The sequence below is a fragment of the Notolepis coatsorum genome (genome assembly GCF_963971535.1).
Source record: "Notolepis coatsorum genome assembly, chromosome: 11".
Classification (NCBI taxonomy): Eukaryota; Metazoa; Chordata; class Actinopteri; order Aulopiformes; family Paralepididae; genus Notolepis; species Notolepis coatsorum.
Window position 1 is genome coordinate 131,196,176 of NC_140175.1, and position 25,189 is coordinate 131,221,364.

Here is a 25,189-nt window from a genome sequence, read left to right on the forward strand (position 1 = left end):
CTATACATTTGTCTGGTTGAAAACTTTATTAACAGATTGCAGAATGTGTAGTTGGGTACGGAATGAGCAACGGAATGTAACCGAGCTATGCACGGCTTGCTTGCTATCTTCGGGTAAATACTATGCTGATGTAATTGAACGTGTAACTAACTATAATAACGTTAATGCCACAAAACGAATGTTTGTGTCATTTTAACAGCAGATACTTTCTTAAATGCCATCCTCCCGACAGAGCGGTGTTGATGGGGAGCTCTGATGGATTCGCTTGGTTGTGTTATTACATTAGCATTGAACAGCTAACCGAAAGCTAGGGTTAACTAATGTTAAAGGTTTAGCCATAACGTTACGTTGGCTAAAGTTGGGGCTATTCTTAATCCAGTAATAATGGCTGCAGTGCAGACCTGCAAGCAAAGTACAGCAAGTTGGCAAAGGAGTATTCCAACGTAAATCACATTTTCACCAGTAACGTTAGTCGTCTGCCTCCCGGCTATGAACGGACTCGGAGTAATGCCTTGCTGCTATGGGTAATAATAATATGCTGATGTTATTGTCCGTGTAACACTAACTATATAACGTTAATGCCACAAAACGAATGCCTTGTTAATCATAAATAGTAACTTTGATGCAGTAGCTTGTGTGTGTGTGGGGCGGACGGCGGGCGTTGTGCAGGTAGGTCGCGAGTGAATTTTTTTTTTTGTCTTGACGCTACACAAATGGATGGTTAGTTATCGGCGACTGCTATCGGCACATTTGAGCTTATCGGCCGATAGGCCGATAGCAGTCAACAAGGCACTTATCGGCCGATACCGATACCCGACCGATATATCGGTGCACCCCTAATCAGAAACGACTTCCCCCCCAGGGCTCTACGCTAACCTTTTTCCCAAGGAGCACTGAATGAAAACATTTAGGAGCACACAAAGAAATTTAGGAGCACACAAAAATATTTAGGAGCACAGTGAAAATATTTCATAATATATATATTTTTTTAATATTTTAATATTTATTTGTACTGTGCGTGCATGTGCAAATGGGAACGGGACACACATCTGTGCAATAGCACATACCACCAAAGTCACTGGCCCACTGTGTGCGTGTGTGTGTATCTGCGTGTGCAAACTGGAATGGGACACAGACATTTGAACTATTAAGTGATTAATGCCTACTGTGGCAAAGTTGAAGCCAACAACTAGGCCTAATAAAAAAGGCAGTGACATTAAACAAAAAGGAGACACTGGCATTACCACCAGGGCCCTCAGTAGAGGGGACTGTAAGGTAGGGCTGGGCGATATGGCCTAAATATGATATCACGATATTTTCTGACCTTTCGGCGATACACGATACGCATCACGATGTTTTTCTTTTTTTCCCCAAACAATTCATTATGAGGCTTACCAAGACAGTATTTGAGTTTGCAAGCTAACATTAAAGACAAAATAAAATACCCATGCATTTAGCATTTTTATATTATATATTAGATTTAGATTATTGGATTATTAGATTATATATTGCATATATTTAGCAATGAGATATTATATAATTTAGATATGAAATATGATGAATCGAAAATGGGGGACCCTGATGTAAACAAGACGAAAGTCTTTCGCTGGTCTGCATCCCCTTAACAATTGTATGTATTGAGCTGTACTGTACCCATTCTGCAATATGTTAATAAAGTTTTAAATCAATCAATCAATCAATCAATAGGATTTTAGCATTTTTATGAAACTACTGTATATTTGTATGTCTCTAAATGTTTTGATGAATTGAAAATGGAGGACCCTTATGTAAAAAAGCCGAAAGTCTTTTTCTGGTCTTCATCCTCCAGTCAGTCCACTGTTGTTGTATTGAGCTGTACTGTATTGTACCCATTCTGCAATCGTTAATAACGTTCATTCGTTCAATCATTCAGCCGGCAACAATAATTTTGATTGACAGTCGAGTCTGCCAATTACGTCACACCGCTTGTACCCGCCCTGCTGTTCTTAGCACCAATCGGCAAGCAGCGCTATTCTTTTTTTACTTCCTGAATGCCCTCCTTGATTTTAACGAGAGCTCAGCTCAACGACAACAACAGCTCACCTCAGCCGACGAGTGATTACTAGCGCACCGCAGCATGACAACGAGGCATAATGATTTTACTGCAACAAATGTTATAATAAAAGCCTTTCCATACATCTGTCTGATTGAAAACTTTATTAACAGACCGCAGAATGGGCACGCACAACTCGGCACGGACTGAGATATGAACAGTAACGCTTGCTATCTATGTCGTCATTGGACGTTGCTATGTTTGGGTAAATACGCTGATGTGTAACTATATAACGTGTAACTATATAATGTTGATGCCACAAAACGAATGCCTTTGTTAATCATACGTACTAACTTTGATGCAGTAGTGTGTGTGTGGGAGCGGCGTTGTTCAAAAGTTTGAACGGGGTGGACCAGATTGACGCGACACAATCCTCTTGGGCAAAACATCACGATATCCACGATACGTTAAAAAAGTGTATCGTTAATGAACTGTACCCGATATTTATATAATATCGTCATATCGCCCAGCCCTACTGTAAGGTGCCTTTTCGGTATACTACCTTTGCTAAAACTGTTCTCTGTTAAAGGTGGTAACTACTGGAATAGCCTACCAGTTGTGATTAGAGAGTGCCCCACATACTCCATGTTCAAGACTCCTCTTAAACTGCATCTTAAGGCAAACCAGAACTGTGATCATTTTTAATCTGATTTAGTTTATGTAACTTGTTTCTTGTTTTTATTGTTTTTATCATTGATTGTCACAATGCTTTACCCTAAGCAGGCTATTTATTTATTGAAAGAGTTTTGCTGTCTCCTGGTGTAAATTAGCTCTTGCTACAACCCTGCATGTTTACATTTTGTATTTTGTACTTGATGTTCAGTAACATGTGCTGTCCCTATCAAATAAACTATCAAATCAAACTACTGCTACAAAAGTAAGTCACTTAACTTTAGCTTTTGCCCCTTTTATGCATACAATGCCTATGTTTTGGCTAGTGTTGCTCTTCTAGAAAAATAATCCTTTCAGGGTTGCCTATTGAAATACTTTACACCTCCAGTACAGAAACGTTGTTTATGAGTTTCCGTGTCAGGTAGACCATTGATTGACAGTCGATTCTGCCAATTACGTCACACCGCTTTCACCCACCTCTGCTGTTGATAACGCTAGCCAAGTTAGCATACACACACACGCACAGTGGGCCAGTGACTTGTGTAGGGTCTGGGCGATATGGCCAAAAATGATAACGCTATAACGATATCGATAACTATAAAAAAACGATAAAAAAAGCTAATGTTAATTTTTTTAATTTTTTATATATATATATAACAGATGTATGTTTATTTTGCAGCAATTCTTTGTCGTTGCCGCCATCTTTAGTGTTACATCCCCTCACACTCCAGTTCTCAGGCTGCAGCTGGTTTGAAAGCTAAAGTAAACCAGCTTCTCTGCTGGCTGTGGCTCCAGGGGAGTTGAACAGTTCTGGCTCTGCTAGTTTATTTTCGATCTTTTGGCGCTTTTTTGGTGGACAAACCACCGTGACTCGTGACTGGAGTCTAGCTCTGCTAGCACACATAGCCTACTGTGTACAGACGGTTTCAAACTGTATTTTAAATTAGAAAGCAAACAAAATAAAAGAGAAAAATATATCTCAATTCGGTCAGTATTGTCATTTGGACAAGCAATGCCATTACTTTAAGTTGCAGGCAAGAAAGACAAGTCTGTCCATTGTCTCTGGTTTTAAAACTGACCTGTTGCAGATCAGAAAAAAAAATTCAATATTTTTTTTATATAAGATTATTAAAATATATCGCGATAATTATCGTTATATCGCCCAGCCCTAGGGGTGTAACAATGTATCGCAATGCATCGATCCTAAGGGGAAAATTCAACTGCATCGATTTGAAAATGTTAGAATCGATGTTATTGTCATGTCCGTTACAGTCAACACAACGACATACGCTACTGCAACCATGTTATGATTTACAAAGCAAGGCATTCGTTTTGTTGCATTAACGTTATATTACTATTGCTATATGTAACTGAGGGGTTACAAAACCCTGACTGTATTAAAGATTGTGATAGATTAAACCACTGCTAGCTCTGGCTGCAATTGTAGCTTACCACCACCGGTATGACTGTGTATGAAAGAATAATGGACTCTGTGAAGCGCTCTGAGTCAGAGCAACAGTCGGTCAGAGAAGAGCGCTATATAAATCCAATCCATTATTATTACTTAGTATTACTGGCCAGACAGTACATCTAAATATGGCAGACACTCATAATAACACGGCACTAGGGATGGGTACCGAATTCGGTACTTTTGAGGCACCGAACCGAAACACGTCGGTACTACAGAGTATCGAATCAAGTGAGAAACCGATTTTTTTTTTATTTTTTTTTTATACTTTTTTCTTTTCATGTCAACGTTCACACGCACAATATATGCTTACCTAGCATTTGACTTGATTCAACAACAAAGCAGTCGGAGCAATGACAAGCCGAAAACTGTCGAAATTGTAGTTATTTGAAGTTTGGATTTTTTTTTTACGACTGAGGTAGGTAAATTAAATTTCTTGAGACTAAAGTACCAAAAAAAGGTACCGTTGGGTACCGGTATCGATTCACAGGTACCGGTACCGGTATCGGTTCAAATGTGAAAGGTACCCATCCCTACACGGCACGGGACAAAGAAATATCATTGAGGGTATTTATTATTATGCAGTAAATGGTACAGATATGAGAATTAGGGTCGCGCTTGTATGGCGAAGAATATGCATAAGTCAGTCAGTAGCATAAGTCAATGGGAATAGAATAATTCCTACGATGGGGTACTAGGCTAACGCCGCCTGGCGTAGGATGGCAATTATAAGGGGAAACGCTGGTACCGCTGCAGACAAGGAGGTTCCTCCCAGAGATGTAAGCTCTGGAGGAGAGAGTAATGTTCGGATACTCAGTCTGATCAATTGACGAAGAAGGGGGTTCACGTACAGAATCCAGTCCTTGTAATCCAAAGCTCAGCATCAAAGCAATAACTGTAATCCAATTGCACGATAGCAATGATGATAGCCAGCTAGCCTCGGTCCATGAGGCCAGCCCGAATGTAGATCCTCAAGGTGGTTAAATCCAAACGACAGTGGAGATTAACGATGCTCTTCTCCAAGGGTAGTACGTTCCACAATCAATATAATCCAACCAATACTGGTTCTGCAATCGCCGCCGTCGGTTCTCCTGTGCACATGTCCAGTAGGTTCTCCGACTAGGCCTCCTCGTGTGCTGGTACCAATGTATTTAGTCCACGCGCACTGGCTAAGGTCCACTAGCTAAACGAACGAACTGCTGGGTAATGCTGCACACGAACGAACTGCTGTTGGCACGATACACAATAATTAACGACTCTTTACTTCACATTAAGCTAAGTCGAACTTGACGTTACTGCATTAAATCTGACACTTTTACTATTCACTTCACACGTGGTTCTCAACGCTCTGTTAGACGAACTGCTTCTCACTACATTAGTGGATGAACGATGATCTGCCGCCATATATATACTTAAGTGGCTCTCTAGTGCCAAACCTAACCACTTGCCCGGAATCAATGCGCTGCCAAGGGCATGTCCTGACTTGCCCAGACTCGCCCTTGAACCTGTCTGAGTGCGAGACTGCCTGGCGCCACCGTCGGGGGGCATTATCCATAAGGAAAGTGAATATTACTATTAGGGATGCCCCGATCGATCGGCCACCGATCGTTATCGGCCGATAATCAGTATAAATATGCGATCGGGGAATTCCGATAATTAGTCATATTCGCCGATCGCGGAAACTGATCAAGTGGATATCTCACTCGCTTGTCTCAGACGCACAGGACCTGCAAACTGCTCCTCCTCCCTAGCCCCGCCCGTACCCGTGTAGAGTTTGTAAACACAGAGGAGGCGGACCTCCTCTGCTGAGTCTAGATAGTGCATTCGACCTGAGCTAACGTTAGCTACCTAGCTATCGTTACTGTTTAAACAAAATTACCCAGTCAACTATTCACTTTTAGTAGGCATTGTCTAACGGTATTTAGCCGGCTAGCTACTGATAGCTCCGGATATCAACAAATGCCCCAGGAAGTCTAGTAGTCCATGTTGATATCTCCGTTAGCTTGCGTTAGCTGACGTTAGTTCACAGTTCAAAACGAAATGTCCGATTGAACTAAATAGTTGTCTTAACGTCATCTAGCCGGCTAGCAGTAGCTACAGATAGCTCCTGATATCAATGTCTTATAACATCGATTGAATGCGTATTCGAGCTGAGGGCTTGCTGAATGTGACAGTAGTAACGTTATACCAATAGGGCCCAGCTGCAGCGCCGGAGAATCCTTTTTGGAGCTGGAGGCTACTAGAGTACACAGACCAGGGTTTCCGTTAGAATTTTTTTTTGCAGGTCTGAGTGTCCGGTAGATTTCAATCTACCGGACAAATGGGATAAATTCCGGTCAGAGTTTATTGAGCTTAAAAACAATTGATAGGCCTATATAAAGAATGACATCATCAAGGCATTTATAATATTTTAACTTAAAACTAGACTACTTTTGCGTATATACAGTCATTAATATATTCCAAATAAAATAAGTCCCTCGAGACTGCGTGCTGCTGCCGACTTGAGGTGTCGGTGGGCAGTCTGCCCGACCTTAATAAACAGCAGTCTGTTATAATCACATTTTTATGAGCTAACGAATTCCGTTATATTGGACATTTGTATTAATTATATCAAGCGAAGAACTGAGAAATTTGGCAGAGAGACGGCAACATTATTGTGGGTTTGCGCCGTGATGTATATCTCCACCTCCCAACGACTTGGTGCTGCTGCTCATAATGTCCGGTGAAAATAATTCCCTCTAAGCACAATTTGATTATTTGAATTGTATTAAAATAGGCTAAAATTAAATAGCCTATGCGATGAACGAAACAATCATTACATTTGTCGTTGCTTCACCAAGCAGCCGGTCAATGACATCCTGTGTCAGCGAGCTGGCAGCTGATATATTTACGTGAAGCATGGAGCAGGAGCAGACAGAGCAGAGCAGCGGTGTCAGCAGCGCCCCCACCCAACAGCTGAATTGCCAATGGCTGAATTTGAGTACTGCACCCTGCCAAGCCATGCTTCACGTAAATATATCAGCTGCCAGCTCTCTGACACAGGATGTCATTGACCGGCTGCTTGGTGAAGCAACGACAAATGTAATGATTGTTTCGTTCATCGCATAGGCTATTTAATTTTAGCCTATTTTAATACAATTCAAATAATCTAATTGTGTTTAGAGGGAATTATTTTCACCGGACATTATGACCGGAGAGATTAGATATGTCGGACTTCACCAGATTTTGCCGGTCAAATACCGGTAATTACCGCCTAACGGAAACGCTGACACAGACAGTGGCGCGGTTTGCAGATAGCGAGCATTTTGACTTGTTGCGTGGTGGCGATGTCTCGCAGATAATACAAGTACAAGTCTAATTATATAATATATATTTTATATATAAAAAAAATGATATAAAATAATTTTTAATTTCTTTTTAATCAAAAACGATCGGTATCGGATCGGTATCGGCCGATATGGCTCACGACGATCGGTTATCGGTGGCAAAAAACGTGATCGGGGCATCCCCAATTACTATGATTCAAACGCAGGCTTAAAGGGATATACCGTGTATATATAAATAATATACAAGGTATATAAAACAATAAATGTAGATTCTCAGCTTTAATCTGGCCCTTCACAACACTATAGATAAATCTAGGTGTTCTAAAATCTATTGCTATTGGTAAGACTAGAATAAGTTAACTTAAAGTGGAAATGAAGCAGTGCGATAAATACATATTCATATCATCACATTAGTATTTAGATAAGCCACAGAAAAAATCACGTTATAAAAATAAGCAGTTTCTAAGAAAAAACGATTTGTTATGTGCATTTTTGAAGCATTTATCATTATGGGCGCGGCCATTTTGTTGCTGACGTCATGGGGCTTGTTTGGTGTATACACTGCTGGTTAGCTGCCTATAGTGAATGGGTCAGTCGGTAAATAAAATGTTGCCTACAAAACAACGGGACCGCGGTGGTTCTGTTTGTATTGCTCCTGGCTGTTCAAACTAATTTTACCATGTGAGAGAGAGGAAAGTTGGTTAATTTCCACAAACTACCTGTGAAAAAAACAGTGTTGTTGGCATGTTGGCTCAGGCTGGCTGCACTCAGGCGGCGTGATCAGCCTGTTGGACAGGGAATGAAGATCCCCAGAGAACACTTCATTGCCTCGGATTATGTTGTTGGGGGTGGAAGGTTTGTCCAGAAGACCACTAATCAGCTGAAGCCTGATGCGGTTCCCTCGGTCTTCGACAGACAGACCGGCGTTAGCTCTCGGGAGCGATGGCTAGCTGGTTAGCACCAGCCGGGGACCGGCGTTAGCAGCACCAGCCGGGGACCGGCGTTAGCAACCGGGAGCGTCGCGGAGCATTCAGCCTGCTGGCTACCTAGATCCACTTCAACCAGCGTCGCGGAGCATTCAGCCTGCTGGCTACACAGCTTGTCTGTGTGCTGGAACCTCGGCAAGCTAACGGTAGCTGGCTACACAGCTTGTCGGTGTGCTGGAAGAATTCCGTGTTAACCTCTTAACACATTCAGTGCCACGCCCCTTCCGGGAAGTGCATCTGGCCTTGCCGTCCATTAACCCCATGTAAACGCTCACCTTGTTTGTAGAGGGGGGGTCACTGATTGGAGACAGCTGTGTCTGTGGATGGTGGCGGTGTGAGGCAGCACGAAAATGCTCAGTCGAATATGATGAACTTTTAGCCAAACTTTGACATTCACTCTTTTAATTTTGATCCTGAATTAATTTGAACTTCAATAGTCTTCCTTGTCTGAAGCAAAACGGTGTTTTTTTCTTGCATCTGCCAGTGTTTTGACAGGGGCGCGTCGGCTGTCGGCCTACACACACCGAGCTCACCTGTAATCAATCGGCGTCATGACGAGCCCGATGGAGGTGGCAGTGCCGGTGGAAATCAACCTGGAGACACTGTGGAGGGCTATTCAGGGATTCAGCACCAAATTGGATTCTAAGGTGGACCCCATATACAACAAACTGGATGTAATCCAGACAAAACTGGACACTTTGGGGGATCACGTATCCGAGCTGGAGACACGGGTCAGTGCCACTGAAGACAATACACAGGATCAAATGAAGCGCATAAAACAGCTCGAAAAAAAGGTGGATTATCTGCTCACAGAGAGAGAGAACTCTGAGAACAGGAGCAGGGCTCTGAATCTGCGCTTTGTGAACATTACAGAGGGCCGCGAGGGTATAGACGTCACCCAGTTTATGTCGCTACTGATTCCCGAGCTTCTGGGGAAAAATTACTTTCCGGAGCCCCTGGCCATTGCAACGGCACACCGAATTGGTCGGCTGGAGTCCAAAGATGACGACGACGGGGCCGCAAGGAACAGACGCGGCGCGGGATCCGACAGCCAGAGGGACCAGAGTCACAGCAAGAGAGACACCAACCCCAGACATCGGCACATCCTCATTAAATTCTACAGGTACCAGGATAGAGCCAGGATCATGAGTCTTGCTAGAGAGAAGAAGGACTTGCTTTACATGGGAAATCGTGTCTATATTTTTCCCGACTACAGCAAGGCAATGCATGACAAACGCCGAAGTTTCATCACCGTAAAGAAGAAACTGCGGGAAAGGGGGTTCGAGTACGCCCTGCGCGGCAGTACACTTGAAGTAAAGATGGATGGCAAATGGAAGAAATTCAACTCTCACGAGGAGGCAGAGGCCGTCTTGCTGCCAACATCAGCGAACTCTTCCCTAAATTCAACAAGTTAAACCAGAGACCTGAAGTGTACTCGTCCTCCTGACTCAGTGAGTGTTTACTAAAGTTTCCCTTCAAAGCTGTAAATGACAGTCCTTGTCCCGAACTTTCAAAGCTGTATGAGCTCAGCCTATAAAGGGGCGATTTAATTTAAATTGATTTAATTTAATTAAACCTAATTTGAGCATTATATTGCGTCATTCGTTTAGCTATATTTCCTTTCCTTTTATCGATTCAGACTGAGCAGAAGTGGTGGTAAGATTTAGACCACCTAAGCCATGGCTGGTTCATTTAGTAACCAAGCAGTCTTATTTTTTATTTTCCTTTTTGTTTTGTGTGTGTGAAGTGTGTAGGCTATACTCTCGGTCTCGGTACTAGTCAGAGACGCTCCCTGATTACTCTCCCCATGTGCATTGGTTCAGTTTTACATCATGGCCAGTGCAGATGACAGTGATTGCCCGTCCTCGCAAGGGGATGACATAGAGAACGATACTCCCATCATTATTGATTTTGATTCTGATTGCCTTGAAGCTAAATTTGACAGTTTTGAGTACACAGACTATAAATCCCATACACAGGTCAATGAAATAGACCCGGACAACAATTTTTTTACAATGTCAAATAACGAATGCCAATATTACACCGCCAGTAAATTCAACAGTAAGATCAATGTGGCAAACAACATATCACTGATTCATTTTAACAGTAGAAGCCTTCCCAGAAACTTTGATTCCATAAAAAGTTATCTAAAGGAATTTGAAAAACCATTCAGTATTATAGCTATTTCTGAGACTTGGCTGAAGCCTGACAATTACTTAGATTTTAACTTGTGTGGTTATGAAATGTTTTGGGTAAATAGAAACAGCAAAGACAGAGGAGGGGTGGTATTGTACATTGATACTAATCTGTGCTGTAAAAAGGTTAACGATATGTCAAGGGCCGTGGACGATCTATTTGAATGTGTAACAGTTGAAATCCAAATGGAAAAAAGAAAAAACATTATTGTGAGTTGTATTTACAGGGAGCCAGGGACGAACGCTGGAGAATTTACCGAGTGGATGGAGACATTATTTTCAAGTCACGGTCAAAAGGACTTATTTTTATGTGGTGACTTCAACATTGATTTATTAAAGGCCAAGCATCATAAAACAACAGAAGCATTTATTGATTCAATGTTCAGTATGAGTTTGCTTCCAAACATTATCAGACCCAGTAGAATAACTTCCCATAGCGCTACTCTAATAGATAACATATTTTGTAACAGTTTTGGTAACACCATTAGTGGATTATTAATCAATGACATTTCGGACCATTTACCTGTGTTTACGGTGTATGAAGTTAATTACAAAAAGAATAGAACAGACACTGCACCCAAATATATACGGGTCAAGACTGATAGTTCAATGAATGCCCTTAAGAATGAGTTAATGGCCCAGCATTGGGAAACTGTGTACCTAGAACAAGACACTGATGCTGCTTATGAGTCCTTTCTGGATATATTCATGAATCTGTATAATAAGCATTGCCCATTAGTCAAGTGTAACAGGAAAAATTACTGTACAAAACCCTGGTTAACCAAGGGTCTGATGAACGCCAGTAAAAAGAAAAACCTTTTGTATAAGCAATTTATTACAAATAGGACGGATGAGTCTGAATTGAAATATAAACTATATAAAAACAAACTAACCAATATTATGAGGAATTGTAAAAAGGTTTTTTATGCCAACTTACTAGAAAGGAATAAACATGATAGTAAGGGTATTTGGAAAGTGCTTAATGACATAATAAGAAAAGGGCCAAAAGGTGGACTGTATCCAAATTACTTCATTGATGACGGCAGGAAAATTAGTAATATGGAGGAAGTGGCCGATGGCTTTAACAAGTTCTTTGTAGGGGTTGGACCTAGTGTAGCTGAAAAAATCACAGAAAGCGGTCCGATAGGGGGTGTAGAAGACTCAATCCATAGAAATCAAAGCTCCATGTTTCTTACTCCAACAGATGGAAATGCAATCATGGCCATACTCAGGAACTGTAAAAACAAAACATCAACGGATTGGAATGATATTGACATGACTGTGATTAAGAACGTAGCGGAAGGATTTGTAGAACCATTCACACATATCTGTAATTTGTCGTTACAATCGGGAATATTTCCTCGTTTGATAAACTGCAAAAGTATTACCAATATTTAAAACGGGGGACAAACACCAGTTTACAAATTATAGGCCGGTTTCTCTGCTTTCCCAATTTTCTAAGATTCTGGAGAAGATTTATGTAAAAAGACTTGAAGAGTTCATTGAGAAACACAAATTGCTGATTGATAGCCAATATGGCTTCAGGCGGAATAGATCCACTACCATGGCCCTCATTGAGCTAATAGAGGAAATAACAACTTCAATTGACAAAAAACACCATGTACTGGGAATTTTTATTGACCTTCAAAAAGCTTTCGATACGATTGACTATAGTATTTTAATTAAAAAGATGGAAAGATATGGCATTAGGGGTATAGCATTGGAATGGATTAAAAGTTACTTGAGTAACAGGAATCAATTTGTACAAATGGGCAGTGCCATCTCAACAAACAGGAATATTAGGTGTGGCTTACCACAAGGTTCAATTCTGGGTCCAGTTTTGTTTCTTTTGTACATTAATGATATCAGCAAAGTATCTGAAACAATGAAATTTGTGCTATTTGCAGATGATACAAATATGATTTGCTCTGGTGAGAGTTTACAACAGATTCTGAATGAAACCATGACTGAATTGGTCAAATTAAAAAAGTGGTTTGACAAAAACAGATTGTCTCTAAACTTGAACAAAACAAAACGAATGATTTTTGGAAATCGTAATTATGACACACCGATCCAAGTTACGATAGATGATACCGTTATTGAAAGAGTACAGCAAACCACTTTTTTAGGAGTGATCATAAATGAAAAAAATTGTTGGAAGCCTCACATAAGCCATGTAAGAACAAAGATTTCAAAGAGTGTGGGTATTATGTGGAGGTCAAGGTATTGGCTGAACCAACAATCTTCTGTTATCTTATATAATGCTTTGGTCCTTCCTTATTTGAATTATTGTGTTGAGGTGTGGGGAAATACCTATGAAACCAACCTACTTCCTTTGGTTATGCTCCAAAAAAGAGCAATTAGGATTGTAACAAACGAGAGCTACAAAGCACATACAAATTCTTTGTTTTTAAAACGTTCAGTTCTGAAATTAATGGACCTGGTGGATTACAAAACTGCCCAGTTCATGTACAGAGTCATTCACCACAGCCTTCCTGACAAGATACAGAAATTGTTCTGTGAGAGAGCTGGACTCCAAAGATATAACCTTAGAGGGAAACTCAAACTGGAACAGCAATCTTCAAGACTAACCAGGAAGGCTATGTGTATTTCTCTGTGTGGAGTTACCTTGTGGAATAATCTGGAGGAGGAGATTAAATCCAGTCAATCCATAAATATATTAAAGAGGAAATTCAAAATGATGGTGTTCACAAAATACACCAGGGAGGAAGACCAACGTATTATATGAGAATGATTTGAAGGGTGACATGAGAGTATAGTCTAGTGTGTGTGTGTGTGTGTGTGTGTGCATGTGTGATTGTGTTGTGTGTAGTTGAAGTATTTGCAAATTGTATGGTATTATATGTATTGGTAATCGTGTCATACTTGCTGAAGTATATAGTTATTGATGGGGGATGGAAACATATAAGCTTTGCTTCTTCCATCTCCTTTTCAAACAGTGTATAGTTTTGGCTGTTTTATTTTTAAACTTTTGGGGGGGGGGGGGGGGTTCCTCTTTTCCCATTTCATTTATTTTCAAATGTTGTTTTGCCGGACAATGGTAAATGTAGCCAAACTAACACTGTGGTTTGAAATAAAACGATTGAATCTTGAATCTTGAGCTAAACCTATATTTTATATTATAGCTATTAGGGGTGTAACGGTACACGGATACGTACTGTACCGCCTCAATGTGGTCCTCCGGTACAGTACGCGCTGTGCACCGAGCGATTGCAACGGTATGGAACCTTTTTGCAGAACTTAAATCCCCCGGCCCTAATATAACGTGCACAACTAACCGGATGTTGTTTGTTCATTCCACGCAGCGCGCAGCTACACTGAACGAGAGCTGTAATTCAGCATAGCATATTAGCCTTAGTATGGCCAGTCAATACTAACTGACAAGCCAGAGCCATGTCATTGTTCAACTTTATTGCGAACTTTATCACTCATTTGAAACGGCATCACCCGAATGTGAATATCACTGGTACAAGGAAGAAACGGATCCTAGTGCAAACCCAGCTCCCCGTTGCATTCAAGCATCTCGCTATTAATTCAGACCGGGCCAACGCAATAACAAACGCCATATGTGTTTTTATACCAGCAGATCTCCGACCGTACTCCGTTGTCGAGAACACTGGGTTTAAGCACATGTTAAAAGTAATATAGCCCCGCTACCTAGCACTATGAATTGAAAATGGGGGACCCTGATGTAAACAAGACAAACGTCTTTCTCTGGTCTGCATCCCCTTAACAATTGTGTGTATTGAGCCGTACTGTATTGTACCCATTCTGCAATCTGTTAATACAGTTTTCATTAATTCATTCCCTCGTCCGTATTTCAACCAGCAAGTTATACCACCAGCTCTATAAACTAGCCCCTTTCATGGCTGTGATGCAAGCCCTGCCCTTGTATTCAAGCATCACAGTCATGAAAGGGGTTATGTATAAACAAGCACACGCTACAGTTGTCCACGACTTAAACTCCAAGGCATCTGTCTGCTATATAATAATCTTCAGATTTACTTAAGTGTTATTAGTAGGTTACAGCAGTAAGCATTAGTTTGCTCAGTCAATTATGGCCAATTTGTTTTATATTGTTTAATACAGTTAAATAAATAGATAAATGAAAAGCATTTTCTTTTTATCCCCCCTCACTGTACCGAAAAAATACCGAACCGTGACGTCAAAACCGAGGTACGTACCGAACCGTGGATTTTGTGTACCGTTACACCCCTAATAGCTATGGATCTAATAACACCGTAGATTGTCAGTGAGTTGCTTCTGGTCAACTTGCAAAAAACAGATTCTTTTTTCATCCGTACATTTCCCCTTTATACCGTTTTGAATATGAATATAGTTTGGGTTAGGCTTCTGACTAATTTCAGGAAAAATTTGCGAAAATAGCGTTTTAGTGGAATCCACTTATCACGTTGATTATCGAATTTTCCTGAAATAATCGCTAGATTATCATTATTATGTCTCCTCGTGCATACATGAAATGGGCCCTTCAATCGCGGGAGAAAATAATATCAGATCAGCGCAAGATTGGATATATAGAGTCCTTACCTGGTCTCTGATGTAATGAAAACAAAATAATGCAATTATCTGATCGCCATTCCAGTTATCCACAGCGATCCTGTCTCAGACGTTATTGGGCATTGCACATGAATGGGCGGGTGGGGCCAGTTGTCCCAAGCCATCCCTACAAGCGCATGTTTTGCCGGAGTGTTTAGGACCCGCCCCCACACCGCAGCTCGGTAGAGAAAAGAAACTACATCGTTTCGAATGGAGTGCAATAGCGGCCGAAGGCGTTATAGTATAAGACCATCTGCCAGCTCAGACACATTCAGTACAGCATGCACAAGGTGTGAATTATGAATGGCAATATCGAATAAAAGAAATAGTGAGAAAAACATAGTTCTACGTTAACGGCACCCAAAGGGTTAAGCCCGGAGCCCTATTTTCTGTAAATCCGCCTAACATACCTAAAGTAAATGGAACATTGCTCCACTTCTACAAGGTCAATTTACATATTCTTGGTATCTAGGGACATATATGGACCTCAGTGAATGTATTCCCAGTGTCAGAAATATTGTGTCTACATTACTAGGCTTGCTTAAATTGTGATGAAACAAAGGAGAATTATGATTTGTCTTTGCATCTTTGACAGTGAATAACACCATGCTAAAAATGACCAGACATAAAAAACTGCCACTGAGCTTGTTCAGTACCTTCTTGAGATCGCATGTACAAAAACTCGAAGGAAATGAATAAAGGGAAGACGATTAAACGGAAGGTTTTGTAGATACAGTACTGAATTATGCCATCCGGACCCATGCAGTTTGAAATATTATTATAGAATATGAGGCCTATAAATTACCTTATTATAGCCAACTTGCACATCTATGGATCGGGCCAAATCTACTCTTTCCAATGGCAGAGTTCAATTTGTATTTAGTATCGCCAGGCGTGCATGAACAATGGAGAATGAAATCTACTGTAAATACAGTCGGCTTTTTATTTTTGCGACAGGTCCGCCATTTTGAATCTGTTTGCAATGCAGATTGTTGCTAAATGTTCACTGAAGGTAGACACACCAACTGCGCTCCAAACTATGCCAATAACGTTCAGTTTTGTGGTATATAATCCATAGAAATAAGAGAAATAAAAAATAATAATCAGGAAGTCATTTGATTCCTGAAAGCTGGAGAACCCTAGGAGATGTAGTTTTTCGAAATTTCAACGCTCATTGAAAGCCCTGTCTTTCCTTCATCATAATGACTACAGCAAAATGGCCGCTCGGATTTATTTCCGGTCGAAATTCGCGATCTATTGAATACAATTCCTAAACTCACATTTCATTAATAACACTTTAACCTTTTGGTAAACAAACGTATTGCTGAAAATATACACTGACTGCTGTTGTGACATGGTTAGGATGTTTACTGTTGGATACATCTGGGGGAAAGAACTAACTGTCATACAGTCTCTAGACAGATTGATTTATGACGTGATGTCATCTACGGTCCGGTACCGGACCGCACAGGTGGAAGAGGTTAATATCTTATTTCCGCGAATCCGCAATTGCGGATTCCATAGGGCCCTACTCTGACCTCATCTGGTCTTGAATTGGTACTCGGTAGTACCGACGTAATTCGGTCTGTAACCCTTAAAAGTACCGGGTTCAGTACCGATCCCTAGTAGGAATCCACACTATCCGCTGCATCTGCATTTACAGACATATACTTCATGGCTCATCTCCTACTCTGGGTATTCAGTAGGTGGTGTCGAAGAGGCAACTACCCATGTGACCTAAGGATACTAGTAAAACATTTTGAAATATTGAATTGCAAATAGAATCGATTGTTGTTTTTCTGGTAAAACAATAGTTTAGATCAGGGGTTCCCAAACTTTTCAGGCCGGGGCCCAGAAAATAAGGCGTCAGAGAGCCGCGGCCCAATGCACATCGTCTGGCTTTTTTTTAATTTTTTTTTTTTTTTCATGCGACCGATTTTTTAAGCCAAATATCACTTCAATCCTATTAAGTTAGTTCAAGTTAGTTATTCATTTATATGTGCTATTTATGAGAGGGCTAACTTGTTGCAAAATAATAATGATAATAATAATAGCCTCATTAAAATACTATTGTTGCTTCGGTTGTTTTCAGCGTTTTATGTGCATAATCTGTTATTTAGTTTGAAATGTTCGTTGAAATAAGTAGATTTTTCGTTTTTGTTTATTTATTAAGTTAATATAAAACCATATAGTCACATTTTAGAATACTATAGAATAGAATTTTAGAATACAACTAGAAACACTGTCCTGGCCTGCTTCTAAGTTCAGTGGCCTGACAAAAAAAAAAAAAAATGTATTTATTTTTTATTTTTTTTAAATCATCTCGCGGCCCATCCGTGGCTGCTCGCGGCCCACCTTTGGGTCGCGACCCCGACTTTGGGAACCACTGGTTTAGATGAATCAATAACAAAATAATCTTTAGTTGCATCCCTAGTGTCGGTGCCATGTACAGGAGTTCAGTCGTAGGTGAAGAGGTATTCAGCATAGGTTCTGACATACGTTTCTTCCATATAAAAGGAGAAAAGACAAAGTGCCTTAATTTTTATTTAGTTTACACTCGGAATTATTAAAAAGTAGTCATGGATTATGTGGTTATCTTGTAGACATGTTTCATCCAATTTACAGAAATTGTACTATATCGTGATATTGTTACTGAGATATGAAATGTCCTATAGCTTGATATAAGATTGTATCCATAAGGTGACACTTGACCTGTTGAGCCCTAGCCATATTAAGAGACTTAAGTGCCTTTAATTTTTATTTAGTTTACACTCAAGGATTATTAAAAAGTAGTCATGGATTATGTGGTCATTTTGTAAATATGTTTCATCTAATTTACAGAAAACATACTATATAGTGAGATATATCGTTACAGATATATGACATTTCCCATAGCGTGATATAACATACAATACATAATAAATGTATTCATGATCATCATGCAACATAAAACAATTGTAGGAACGGTTTGGGAGAAGGAGGGGTTTTAGGTTGTGTGTTGCGAGTTCCAAAAATGTTTACTTAAAGTTTAAAGCTCAATATATCAAAACGTGGCACTTTACAGTGAACAGGAGGTATTTGTATTAAAAACAATAGATTGTTTTTCATTTAAATGTCGAACAGCTCAAAAATAAAAATAAAATTATATTTCCGTTGCCTTTTTTGAGTTGATCTAAATGTTACTGATTGTGTTAAATGGGCATATAATATCGTCTCATATCGATCGCAGGCACCTAAATCGAATCGTATCGTATCGTGGCAGACGTTGTGATATCTGCAAATATCGTATCGTTGTCCAAAGAATCGTATTGTGATGAGACTGGTGATTCCCACCCATAGTGTGATATAAGGTTTGATCCATAAGGTGACACTTAAATCTGTCATAACCTGAGACTAAAGGGGCTTTAGTCCCGGACTAAATTTAAACGGACCTTAACCATAGCCATGATGTAACCACTCCTTCTCCAGAAACTGTTGACTAACTGGTGCTTTAAACAAAGTGGTTTAAGTCTAGAACTGTAGACGACTCTGGACTGCACTGTGTTCTTAACCTGTTAAGCCCTATTTCTGAAAATACATACCTAAGTAAATGGAAGATTGCTCCACTTCTACAAGGTCCATTCGCATGTTCTTCTAGGGACATCTATGGATCTCAGGGAATGTATTCCCAGTGTCAGAAATATTGTGTCTGTTACTAGGCTTCAGTAAATTGTGATGAAACAAAGGAGAATATAAATTATGATTTTTCTTTGCGTCTTTGACAGTGAATAACACTATGCTAAAAATGACCAGACATGAAAAACTGCCACTGAGCTCGTTCAGCACCTTCTTGAGATCACGTGTACAAAAAATCATAAGGAGATTAATAAAGGGAATATGATTAAACAGAAGGTTTTGTAGATACAGTACTGAATTCTGCCATCCGGACACATGCAATTTGAAATATTATTATACATTTACATTTAGTCATTTAGCTGACGCTTTTATCCAAAGCGACTTACAAGTTCTGTACGACAAGCCATCAGGAAGGGCACAACTCTATCAGCTGAGCAACAATGTTCATCAAAGTGTTGAGTGCTACAGTGTAGGTTAGTTTATTAGGACAAGTGCATGACAGTACGGTTAGTTAAGGTTAGATTTTTTTTTTTTTTAATTCAGATAATGGTTGAAGAAGTGCGTCTTTAGTCGACGGCAATTTGAAATATTATTATAGAATATCAGGCCTATAAATTACCTTATTATAGCCAACTTGCACATCTATGGATCGGGCCAAATCTACTCTTTCCAATGCCAGAGTTAAATTTTGATTTAGTATCACCAGGCGTCCAGGAAGAACCAAGAATGAAATCTACTGTATGTACAGTTCCATTCTTATAATGGATATGGCTCCGCCATTTTGGATCGGATGGCAACGGGGATTGTTGCTAAATGTTCACAGAAGGTAGACACACTAACTGCGCTCCACTATGCCAATAGCGTTCAGTCTTGTGATGGAGAATCCAGGGAAATAAGAGAAATACAAAAAAAATCACAAGTATTACATAAGTAATTTGCTTGCAGGAAGCTGGAATCGGCTGGGAAAGGTAGTTTTAGCTCATTCAAAATGGCGGATATTCGCTAAATTATAAAACCTATTCCATAAACTAAAATCTCACTAATAACACTTTACCCTATTGGTAAACAAACGTATTGTTGAAAATATACACTGACTGCTGTTTTGACAGGATTATGGTCTTTACTCTTGAATACATTTGAAGGGAAAAAACGAAACATTGTGTCATACAGTCTAGAGATTGATTTTTGACATTATGTCATTTTGGGACCGGTACCGGACCCGTCTGGCTTAAGAGGTTAAACTATAAAACCCAGCTACGTACCATTATAAACCTCTTACATGGAAATTAAAGCTGAATAAAATCACCAAATCTCTCCTTCCTCTGACACTTCTCCATCCAGAGAGCTGTCCGGTCAGGCCTGGGAAGAAACCAAGAGGCTTGGATGGAAGAAAAGGTCTCTGCTGTGACCAGTGTGGAAAAAGCTTCAGTTCAAAGATGACCCTCGATAACCACCAACGCATTCACACAGGAGAAAAGCCCTACTCCTGTGACCAGTGTGGGAAGAGCTTTAGTCAATTGAGTAATCTGCAAACACACCAGAGAATTCACACAGGAGAAAAGCCCCACTCCTGTGACCAGTGTGGAGCGAGCTTTAGTCTTCAACATCATCTGAGATCACACCAGAGAATTCACACAGGAGAAAAGCCCTACTCCTGTGACCAGTGTGGGAAGAGCTTTAGTCTTCAACAGCATCTGAAATCACACCAGATAATTCACACGGGTGAGAAGCCCTACTCCTGTGACCAGTGTGAGAAGAGCTTTACTCAGCAACATAGTCTGAAAAGACACCAGAGAATTCACACAGGATGGAAGCCCTACTTTTGTGACCAGTGTGAGAAGAGCTTTAGTCGACTGGCTCATCTGAAAACACACCAGATAATTCACACAGGATGGAAGCCCTACTTTTGTGACCAGTGTGAGAAGAGCTTTAGTCAACTGTCTCATCTGAATACACACCAGATTATTCACACAGGAGAGAAGCCCTACTCCTGTGACCAGTGTGAGATGAGCTTTAATCGACTGGGTAATCTGCAAATACACCAGAGAATTCACACAGGAGAGAAGCCCTACTCCTGTGACCTGTGTGAGAAGAGCTTTAGTCTTTTGTCTAGTCTGAAATCGCACCAGAGAATTCACACAGGAGAGAAGCCCTACTCATGTGACCAGTGTGAGAAGAGCTTTACTCATCTGAGTAATCTGAAAAAACACCAGAGAATTCACACATGATGGAAGCCCTACTTTTGTGACCAGTGTGAGAAGAGCTTTAGTCGACTGTCTCATCTGAAAACACACCAGATAATTCACACAGGAGAGAAGCCACATCAGTGTGGTTTGTGTGATAAGAGATTCAGCACATTAGCATATTTCAGAAAACATGAGAAAATTCACTTGGGAGTGAAGATTCAGGGAAATGTCAAACCTGTCAAATCACCTGCATGTTCTTAGAGGAGAGAACCCCTACAGCTGTAGCCAGTGTTAGAAGAGTTCCACTCATAATTAGGGCTGTCACTAACGACTATTTTGTTATCGATTAATCAGTTGATTATTTTATCTATTAGTTGATTCATCATTAACCATTAATTTACCAGAAAAATCAATTTTAATTGAATATTTCAAAATGTTTAATGAGTATCCTCGTCCTTTTTAGCTTTAAAAAATTAAAAGAACTACCAGCCAGAGATTATTACCGGCCATAAATAGCTTTTTGGTATATTTCCATGAATTATTATATGTATTGTGTGCTTGTGCCAGCATAGGAGATACGATTAAAATGTATTTTTTTTATAAATAGGCTATATACATATTTAAATCAATATCCTCCTTTTGAATAAAATAGGCGTTCAGGAATCAGGATTGTTAAAGCTAATTAGCCTAATCCATGTGAAAAAGAGTAGCATATAGTAAATGTATGCACACACATGAGAGGGAGAATAGCTTATAGCAGGCTTAATGATGTTACAATATTTTTGCTAATGAAGTGAAATATTTATTATCAACTATCAGGGTGACAATATTGTCACAAGTAAAGATGAAATTACATACCTGGGTTCCATCCTAGAGGCAAATCCTTCCTGTGACAAAATGGCAACCAATGTAATAAAAAAAAGTCAACCAACGAACTAGATTCTTGTACCGGATCTCCTCTCTGGTAAACAAGAATACCCTGAAGACTCTGGCAGGAGCACTCATTCAAGGGTACTACGACTATGCTTGCACCTCATGGTACCAAAGCACCTCAAAGGCACTAAAAACAAGATTACAAACATCACAAAACAAACTGGTCAGACTACTACTTGACCTTACTCCTAGAACCCACCTCACCTCTGCCCACTTTGACAACCTAGAATGGCTTAGAGTAGATGAGTACAGCAATGGGCCTGGTCTACAAGATACACTACACCACTAAGGTACCCATGTACATGTCGAAATACTTCCCAAAGGTCAGTGAATACCACAACACCAGAGGGAGTTCCGCAAATCATGTTCAACACAGATTCGGCTCAAACAAGGGACTAAACACGTTTCGCAATTATGCCACATCAATGTGGAACGCCCTACCCACAGCCGTAAAATACTGTGAATCCCTACCCACCTTCAAAACCGCTCTCAAAGAGCACCTACGGGAGGCTGCAATTAGAAACTGGCCCCTGTAAATGTCCAAAGCTGCCAAGCTGCTTCTAAACTGTAAAGGCTCAGCAGCCCCTCCCTTCCAGCTGGAGCGAAACACGGAAGTTATGTGACTGTCGAGTCCTGGCTCTCGGCAGAATCACCATTAGTGGTCGAAGAGAAGTTAATTCTATTTTGAACGTGATTCACTGCATTAGTTAGATTACACGTTGCGCATGTTATGACTTTGAACGTCTGCCATTTCCACCGCAAAAGGCACATACAATTAACAATACGACGCATGGATCATGAATATGCAAATCTACGAAATTTACTTGCCGACTGGGTTGACAAATCGTGACAGCCCTACTCATAATGAATGTGTGGCCAAGTGTTAAACGCTTCAGTACGTCATTACAGCTATCAGTCCATCAACAATCATAAGAATAATATTTGAGCTTTTGACCTAGAAGCCTCAGAGAGAAGCAGTAGCATAGACACGGTTTTCACTGACGACAACCGTTGAGTTTCTGTCGCTCTGAGGAGTGAGACAGACGGTGTGGATGTTCCTGGGACAATATGTCATTGGTATGAGAGTTAACACACATTGTTCTAGTGTTTTAAATACTGGGATCATAGGAACTTTCTGACCTCAGTATGGGGGCACCATCCAAAAGCCAAGCTAGTTAACAAACATGTGGTGTGTACACACTGGAGGGGAAACTGCTTCTGGTGTTGACTTCTAGATTTTTATGTGGACACTAGTGATGTATTGAACTAATGTCACACATATTGTCAACATTCCTAAGAAGTGTTTATTTTAGAGTAATGTTCCATGTATTGTCTTCATTGGTATTCTATTAAAGACAGTAGTCACTTTAAGTAGCCTTTTACACTTAGTTGTCTGTTTTTACTGTTACTGGATTGTGCATTGCATGGAATGTTGTTGTTGCCGTGCTGTCATTGAGATGTTTTGTTTTTGTTTGTTGTTTTTGTTACTCGTGAAGCTACAAATATGAATTGCCCCACGCGGGATCAATAAAGTTGTCTGAATCTGAATGGATGTTTATTTATATGAATTTATCATCTTTAGTGGTGTTTCTACCATCTAACTGCTTGTTACTAACTATTTTGTCGTTATTGTGTATATTGACGAGTAATGGCTGTAGCATTGATGAACCTATCAAAACAGTTATAGGGTTGGAATCTACTTTCAATTCAATCAATTAAAATCTAAAAAAAAATTGTTTACTTTCTGATGATGGAACAAATAATTGATATTATTTGATGAACAAGGCCACTGACCCTTAGCTGCCACCGATGTACCTCCTGGTGACATGCTGTTCACAATCTGTAAGTCGCTTTGGATAAAAGCCTCAGCTAAATGACTGAACTGTAAAATGTGATAATTCAAAACTTCATTGTCATTTATCCTGATGAGTTGCTGAGAAATAAATCAAATTACTTTTTTCTCTTTATTTTTTATAAACAATCCCTTACAAGGTCAAACATGTACATTCAGTTGAAAAGATTGCTCCAGGTAAAAAGTTGAGACAAAATACATGAAGCAAAAGTAGAATCCAGTAGAAAAGTAGAATCTAAAATCGGGGGGGGGGGGATTAGGAAAATAGTGTTAAAACGGTTCAACCTTGAATTCTGGTTAGAAGTGTCGTCTTAGAAATTACATTGAATAGACAGGACAGTTTGGTCCATAGTTATTTAGGTCACATCTACCTCCACCTTCATGTAATGGAGATACATGAGCTGCATATATATATTTATAAAATGACTTCATGAACCTTTACTCTGAAACTAGAGATATGGGGCATTAAGAGAGTTTATGGTGTATCTATATGCATTGATGATAAAGAGGGGTTTTTGAGACATTTTCACAAGTAAAAGCTGGGAATTTTTTTTGCACGATGTCCAGATTGTTTTTTATTATATTGTTTTGTCAATATGAAGAAGCAATTAAAAAAACTTTAAAAATGTAGTCTGATAATCATGCCAGAGTGGTCTGGGACCCCCATGCCAAGCCTAAAGGCCTCCCAGGGGGACACCTAAACATACGCAGTATCACCCCTAAAAGTGAACGGATTAAACAACTACTCTTAGAATCAAACCTGGCTTCATGATGACTCCCCAGCTGCTGCTCTGACTACCTGGGCCCTATTCCCCGTACCTGGTTCAACTAAGTCGATCAAGAGTCCCATTATCCAGATTCAATTAACCCGATGTTTGAATCCGGGATTTTCCTGTTCCTCGAACGCTGATTCAGTCTCGTTCATTTGAACCAGACTTGAGACTCAGGATAATTGCGCGCGGCCGCTTCAGCTGAAAAGACAGCAGATGTCGATCGCAGAAATCCTGATTTTCTAACGGCATTGATTGATTGATTGATTTAAAACTTTATTAACAGATTGCAGAATGGGTACAATGCAGTACGGCTCAATAGCCTCGCCGACAAGTTAAATGCATAATCTATAGGCAAATTTTAAGTCCCTCATTACTAGAGATGTTCCGATACCATTTTTTCCTTTCCGATACCTACGCTTTGGGTATCGGCCGATACCGATACTTATCCGATACCAGTGCATACATAAAAAAAAAAAAAATTATATAAATTATAAAACTTTTTTTTTTTTTTTAATACAGCTACTGTTTATATACTGTTTTTTTTTAGTAATAACTATAAAGTTTTATTCAACA

At 40.0% G+C, this 25,189-nt stretch overlaps 1 protein-coding gene across 1 annotated transcript in view; it reads left to right on the forward strand.

Moving 5' to 3' along the window:
• Nucleotides 1-23,539, forward strand: part of LOC311237575 (uncharacterized protein) — a 52,730-nt gene extending 29,191 nt beyond the window's left edge. The window contains exon 3 of the mRNA XM_084325527.1: nt 20,214-23,539. Within this exon, the coding sequence (XP_084181653.1) occupies nt 20,214-21,100 (887 nt within the window). The 3' untranslated portion in view covers nt 21,101-23,539. The remainder of the gene's footprint in view (nt 1-20,213) is intronic.
• Nucleotides 23,540-25,189: the final 1,650 nt, after the last annotated feature.